Source organism: Equus caballus, chromosome 15 (genome assembly GCF_041296265.1).
Source record: "Equus caballus isolate H_3958 breed thoroughbred chromosome 15, TB-T2T, whole genome shotgun sequence".
Classification (NCBI taxonomy): domain Eukaryota; kingdom Metazoa; phylum Chordata; class Mammalia; order Perissodactyla; family Equidae; genus Equus; species Equus caballus.
The window spans coordinates 43,125,028-43,132,385 of record NC_091698.1 but is presented as its reverse complement, the minus strand read 5'-3'; the positions used below and the strand labels follow the sequence as shown (position 1 = coordinate 43,132,385).

The following is a 7,358-nucleotide window of genomic DNA, read 5'->3' as shown; positions in this document are numbered from 1 at the left end:
GCAAATGTCTCTCCAAGGGCAAGCAAACTCTGCTCCTCGGAGCCTGCTTCTCATCGGCCGTTTTAAAATTAACCAGCCTAAAATCCTCATCACTGCCTGAGAAAATGAAGACAGAGTTGATCCAAACAGGGAGGAAAGCATTCTAGGCTGAGAGAACGCATGCGTGGAAGGGCATAACTTGGCACATTACGGGAACAAGAGAAATATGCATTTTCCCTAAGATATACAGGCTAGAGGACGGGAAAGGGGGGTGAGGGGGTGGAACTTGGCTAGTTTGTCCTGTAGCAGCCGCCATTCGACTGCAGGTGGCCACGACCTTGTCGCACTGGCTTCTGGGAGTTGTAGTCTCTACCTAAGCGAGCCGGCATGGCGGCGTCCATTGCAGGGTGCTGCGGAGCCGCAGCGGGCCTGGCGCGGAGCTTCCGAGCCGCCACGGCGCTGCTCCCTGCGCCGGCCTCTTTCGCCTGCCGTAAGTAGAGCGGGGCTTGCGAGCCTGGGCGCAGAATGGGCTCAGGGCCGGGCTGGGAGGAGGCGAGCCTGGAAGTGCGGGGCGACCTCAGCGGAGGCCTCTCGTGGGACGGGAGTTGGGGGAGACGGCCGGGCTCCGCGGGAGCGCAGGGCAGGCCCGAGCAGCCTTGATCTCTGTCGTCAGTGCCTGCAGGGGCCCGCTCGGGGTCGGCCAGGCAGCAGAGCACGGGACCTGCGGAGCCTGGCGCATTCCAGCCGCCGCCGAAACCAGTTATCGTGGACACGCGCCGGCCGCCGCACCAGAGGAGCAGGTGAGCCCGGACCTGGGCGCGATTGCGGCTTTTGGGGTCTGCGCGTTCGCTCTGGGGGTCCCAGCACTAAGGCGGGGGCTGGAGCTGCCCCTGTGTGAGCTTGTGTGCAGGACTCGTGAGCCGCGGACCTGAAAGCGCGCTCCACTCTGGCTTGCCTGCCTCGTTCCTCCCGACCCGGGGTTGCCCTTTGTCTGCCGTCTTATAAAATCGGAACTTCAAGTAGGGCTTCCCCAGATTTGAAGTTTTTTTTCTCCGAGGTTTGCTCTGTATCAACAGTGTTCTCTGAAGTACATCGGATTTTACCTATTTACCTTCAGGAGCCGATCTTTCCTCTCCTGGGTGGAAAGGCATTGGCCAGAACGCCCCGTGTTTTAGTTTCTTGGCAAGTGCGGTACAGTGGTAAAAATTTCCGCAAATTTGTGTCTGAAATTTGCTCTTCAAAACTGTGCTTACAACCCTGATTCACTTAAATAAATGGTGGTAACTTTGGAGGGACATGTAAATTTAGTGGCGTAGGGATTTGCGGAAAGTATTTCGGTAGAATTGTAGAACAACCTTATTAAAAAACCAGTTTTAGGAGGAAAAACTTGGTGTGATTTTATGCCTTCTGTAAGAACTCTAGGTTGGTGGTTGGATTATCTGTGTGTGCCTGTGTGTGTTTAACATTTCAAATATTCTGTAATTCTAAGTTGAAATAAGCTTGAATTTGTGGAACAGAGATTCAGAAAAGATTTTTGTGTACAACTTTTAAGGTGGAAAAGGAGTATCTTAGTGGCAACAGTTAATACAATTCAGTTCAATAGGAATGTGATTGTATAACTACTTTGGAAAACAATTTGACAAAATTTAGTAAGTTTGAGGTTGTGTATACTTTTCCACCCAGAAGGTATACAACTTAAAGAAAATGATGTGTGCAAGGTGACATATACAAGAATGAATACAAACAGTATTGTTTATAACAAAAATTTAGAAGCAGCCTAGATATCCGTCAGTAGCTAAATAGGTAAATACATTCATATAACGGACTATTATACAGCAGTGAAAAATGAATGAACTTGAGCTAACATGGATGATCTTCACAAATATGATGTGTGAAAAGAAAACCTGCAAAAGAATAGATACAGAATTATAACATTTTTGTGTTGCCCAGACATACATGCATACGTACAGTATAAAAAAGTGTGCAGGGAAAATTTTTCACTTTCACAGAGCAATCAAAGATAGATTTCCTGATAGCAGTACAAGCTGACATTACTTGCCTCCTTACATGGCAGAATAAGATTACATCATCACCTCTATGATATTTCTACCAAGAATGTTTAATCTTGGTCTAGGCATGTGGAAACAGTAAACAAATCCAGAATCCAGGGATGGTCTATAAGACAGTAGGCTTTGACTCTTCAAAAAATAGAAAGATGGGGAATAGCACTAGTTTAAGAGACAGACAAGCAGGTACAGTGTGTGAAGCGTAATTGTAGCTTGGCTTGGGCGAGAAACAGCTATAAAAGACCTTTTCCAGGACAGTTAGGTACATTTAACTATGAACTATATATTAGATTATATTATTGAATTAATGCTGAAATTCCTAGGTGTCATAAAGGTATTATGATAAATGTAGGAGAAAGTACTTATTCGTAGCAGATGCCTTCTATAGTGTTAAGGGGTGAAATGCCTTGCTGTTTGGCATTTTCAAATGGTTCAGGAAAACCCTAGATATAAAGCTAATATGGCAAAATGTTGGCAATTGGTGAGACTAAGTGAAATATGTATAGGTGTTCATTGATTTAACATTTTAACTTTTTGGTAGGTTTGAAAAATTTTAAAGTAGGAAATGAAAAGGAAGAAATTCATAGGAATAATAATCACCAAATTTAGTTAATTACCTGTAGTAATTGACTGTGGGGGTAGGGAGGGGCACACAGGCACTGCAACAATTTATTTCTTGACATGGATGGTAGGGACATGAATTTTCGTTATAATGTCATTTATACTTTTCTATACATTAAATGTAATGAGTTTAAAATCAGTTAAAGAAGAGAATAGTGAGATTATTTTTAAAGTCAGTTTGCAACCGATGATTTATATGTTTATATCTTTTCTAACATAATTTACTTAACATGTGCAACTCAGCGTGAGACCTGTGGTTATGGTCTCAGGCTTTGGAGTCTGACAGACATGCCCACGTTTAAATCTTGACTTGATACATTTATAGCTAATATAATAATAGGTCAGTTATTTACCCTCTCCAAGCTTCATTTTCTTCCTGTGTGGAAAGGAGATGATGATACCAAATCCACCTGGTGGTTGTAAGGATTAAGTCACGCTGGAGATGTTTAATAAAGCTTTTAACACAATGCTAGGTGAGTACTCAGGAGTTGTTAGCTGTTTTCGTGAACAGTGACAACAATTTTAGAAATAAGATCGATTTTTCTCATTTAGAGAAGGAAGATTAAAACACATCAACATTATAATTTTTCAGGTTTTTTTCCCCTAAAGCAGTAGTTTCTCTTTTAAGTTTGCTTTTAATTCTTTCTTTCCCTCTGCAGGTTCCTGAGTCCTGAATTCATTCCTCCAAGGGGAAGAACAAATCCTCTGAAATTTCAAATAGAAAGAAAAGATATGTTAGAAAGGAGAAAAATACTCCACATTCCAGAGTTCTATGTCGGTCAGTAAGAGCTGGATGCTTTTATTTTTAGGAATTGGAGGGTTACTTGTCTTGACATAGACAAGATTGTTTTTCACATATCTGGGTTTTGTCCAAAAGAGGTATTTATTTATAACGTTATTAAAATATTTAGAAAGTGATGAAGTTACCTGGCAGTGCTGTTTATTTTTTCCCGCATCGCATGGAGAAGTTCACTTCTCTTTTGCTTTGTAGGAAGCATACTGCGTGTTACCACGGCCGACCCGTATGCCAGCGGGAAAACCAGCCAGTTCCTGGGGATCTGCATCCAGAGATCAGGAACAGGGCTTGGAGCTACTTTTATCCTTAGGAATACTATCGAAGGACAAGGTAGGTTGCATTATTTTGATTTTCTGGGTGATGTTATCTCAGGATTCTATTTTGTTTTCTGGGTCCTGGGATGAGATATCTGGAGCTTGAAAGTGACAGGGGGCTCTGAGGGGTGACACGAAGCCTGTGGCCTAAGAATGGCATGAGAACTGAGGTTGCTGATTAAATACAGTTGGCGCTCTGCTTTCTCTTGGAAACTTCTTTTATTACAGGGACGACACTGTAAGAAGTAGCCTTTCCAAACTCTGGCAGCATCACAGGAGGAGACAAGTGGGGTTATAATAAAGCAGGGTGGGGACGTTCATTTTAGAGTAGATAACCCAGGAGAACATCGAGATAAATATCGTGACGTCCTTAGAAGTTACTTTTTCCTAAAATGAATGCTCCCATTTTGTTTCATATTATGACAGTCATCACAATTATTACTATTGTATAAGAATCAGGAATTTAAAAACAGGCAAACTTTTTTTTTGCTATGCCTAATAAGGCACAGGCACAAGTGGTAGAATTCTGGAAAGCTTATGAATCAAAATGGCAGGAACAGTAGAGTTTTCATACGTAAAAGTTGTATGCTTCATGATCGCCCATTGTGAGTTACGATGTTCAGAGAAATTGAACGCGTGTGAGCAGTTGCTGTCTCCTCGTCCTGTGATGACCTGTGGGCCGTGCAGGTCGGCACTCAGCTGCACTTGACTGATCACAGAGACTTGTGCCTCCAATCAGGTCATGTACTTGGAGGAGCCTTGTAATAGAAAGACATGAGCATAGGTGTGAGTCAGGTGGACCTGGGTTTGATTTTCTTCCTTAAAATTGATATAATAGTAGTTTTTACTTCTTAGGTTGTGGTCAGTTGGTTGTGATATTGTGTATGAGGTACTGGACACAAAATGCTCAAAAAATGTTAGCCTCCTCTTGCCCTTCTCTAAAGTCCATTTTGACTATTGTAACCTGCTTCGACCTTCCCCATCCATACTCCCTTCTTTGGTGGTTCTTTCTAGTCCACTGGCTTTAGGTACCATCCATATGATGATAACGTTCCAAATTTATATCCTGAACTTGACCCTTTCCAAGTTCTAGAATTGTATATACAACTACCTATTCAACATCTCCACTTGGATGTCTTAGAAGCATAAGAAAAGTTCAAAACAGAACTTTTTATTTCCCCTCACAATGTGTTCCTCTCAGTTTTTGTATTTCCAAAAACGATACCACTGGCCACCCATTTACTTAAACCAAAAATTTAGGAGTTATTTTTAATTACTCTCTTCACATATCCACTCAATCAACAAGTTTTCTTGGCTTAATGTGCCAGAAATTTATCCCAATTTTGTCTGTCCATCTCCGTTGTTCCCACTCTCATCCATGCCACCACCGTCTCCTGCCTGCCACTGTGTGGTGGCACAGTTTACTTTCTCTAGTTTATTTTCCTGGCCCACCAAGTTACTATGCTCCAGCCAAGTGGGCCTTTTTCTGGTTCTTCCAACATGGCAAGTTTGTTAAGACCCCAGGGCCTTTGCATTTGCTTTTCTTTCTGCTTGGAGCATTCTTGGCCCTTTATAGTATCAGTTTAAATATCATCTTTTCAGAGAGACTTTCCTGGATATAGTATTTAAAGTTGCCCCCTCCCGAGTCACAATGTCATCACTCTGTATTGTCTTCACTATATGAAATTACCTTGTTGGTTTGTTTATTTATTGTTTGTCATCCACTAGAATGTAGGCTTTATGACAGGAGAAGTATCATACCTATTTTGGTTTTGCGATAGGCACAGTTCCTAAATCAGTGCCTGGAACAGAACAGGTGTACAGTAAATATTGGATTAAATCCTGGTATTAAACGCTAGATGCTAACAGTGATCCTATATATCTGTATTTCTCTTGGGATTATTCCAGGAAACCTCAGAATACACTCTTGCCCTTAAGTGTTTGAGGATACAGATGATATGTATTAAACTATTCCTTGTAGCATTTTGGAAACACTCAGGACTTTACCTAGCTTGTTTTATATGCAGGACCCCAGCGCATTAGAAAACCTAGGCCATCCCTAAGAGGAGCTTCTAAACCAGAGTTAGAACTTTAAAAATTTACTCGTTCTTTTTGCATCATTGACCCTGTTGCTCTTAATGTAGAAGATGAGTTTTAATGTAAGTAATTGGGAAATAATCAAGAACGTGACAGCGTGAAGAATTTACTCACTTTCTCCAAGTTAATGCTATCAGAATTGAAGAGATATTTGACTCAATATATTTATAGAGACGTTTTTCTTCAGCCTTTATCATTCTTATTCAGATTTTCTCACTTGTTAATCTACATGAATTTTAGTTTATTCCTTTAAATAATTTTCATCTTAAAAATTACAAATTTATGTCACATTTCCTATGTGCAAAACCCTGTGCTAGTTACATTATGAAATACCTTTTACTGTCGTATGAGGCGTATTCAGGCATCTGGATTTAGATTGTAAGCATATGTTTTCTTCTTTTTTTAAAAGGTGTTGAGATTTGCTTTGAACTTTATAATCCTCGAATCCAGGCGATCCAAGTGGTCAAATTAGAGAAACGGCTGGATGATAGTTTGCTGTACTTACGAGATGCCCTTCCTGAATACAGCACTTTTGATATGAATATGAAGCCGGTAGCACACGAACCTAACGAAGAAGTTCATGTTAATCAGGTATAAGTTGTACGTTTGGAACTGAAAATTAAGTATAAAATAAGGAAGAATCATCTTAATGAAAACTTGTAGAGGGATTTTGCTTATGACTGTCAGCCTGATTTATTCCTTTTCTTGTATCTTCCTTAGCTGAAAGTGAAAATGAAGCCTAAGCCCTGGTCCAAACGCTGGGAACGCCCAAAATTTAATATTAAAGGAATCAGATTTGATCTTTGTTTAACTGAAGAGCAAATGAAAGCAGCTCAGAAGTGGAGTCAGCCGTGGCTTGAGTTTGATATGATGAGGGAATATGATACTTCAAAAATTGAAGCTGCAATATGGAATGAAATTGAAGCATCGAAAAAGTCCTGATTCTGAGGATGAATTTGGTCATTGCAGAGAATATACTGACTCTCAGAGGATTTTTTTGGAGGCCAGTTTAATTTCATATGTAAGGATGTAGTCATTAAATCAATTAAGCATTCATTATTTTATGAGTACTGTTTTTAAAAAAATAAAATTATCACACTAGTTTATTATTTAAAAAATGTATAATGCCCAGTGGTCTCATGTTCATTCTTTTAGTAGAGGCAAAGCTACAGTAGTAGGGTCAAACTGTTACCGGAATGCTCTTCATTGAGCCTGGAATCTGAACAAGGAAGTGGGTAGGGTGATTTTTTAAATTTGTGAAATAAATCATTAATAGGGAAAAGTGTATGATTTCAAGAGTAATAAAATGAAGATTCATGTACCCACCATCAGGTTAAGAAGTAAAACATTTAGTAGTATCTAAGAAGGTTAAGAAATAGAACATTTACTGGGATCTCAGAAGACTCCTGTGTCTGCACTTGCCCCTCCCCACCCCCAGATGTGGACACTGTCCTGACTTTGTGTTCATCATTCCCTTGCATTTCT

General features: G+C 40.5%; 1 protein-coding gene across 2 annotated transcripts; it reads left to right on the top strand.

The window, feature by feature from the left end:
- The first annotated feature begins 310 nt into the window (after positions 1-310).
- Positions 311-6,998, top strand: MRPL19 (mitochondrial ribosomal protein L19). 2 transcript variants are annotated; one of them, XM_001498597.7, is made up of 6 exons: positions 311-469; positions 662-779; positions 3,326-3,444; positions 3,658-3,792; positions 6,283-6,464; positions 6,594-6,998. In XM_001498597.7, the coding sequence occupies exons 1-6, from the start codon at positions 367-369 to the stop codon at positions 6,813-6,815; spliced, it is 879 nt and encodes a 292-aa protein (XP_001498647.2). In that variant the 5' UTR covers positions 311-366; the 3' UTR covers positions 6,816-6,998. The 2 variants fall into 2 exon arrangements, with proteins under 2 accessions (XP_001498647.2, XP_014586561.2); XM_014731075.3 differs by having other exon boundaries at positions 335-469; positions 653-779.
- The last annotated feature ends 360 nt before the right edge of the window (positions 6,999-7,358 follow it).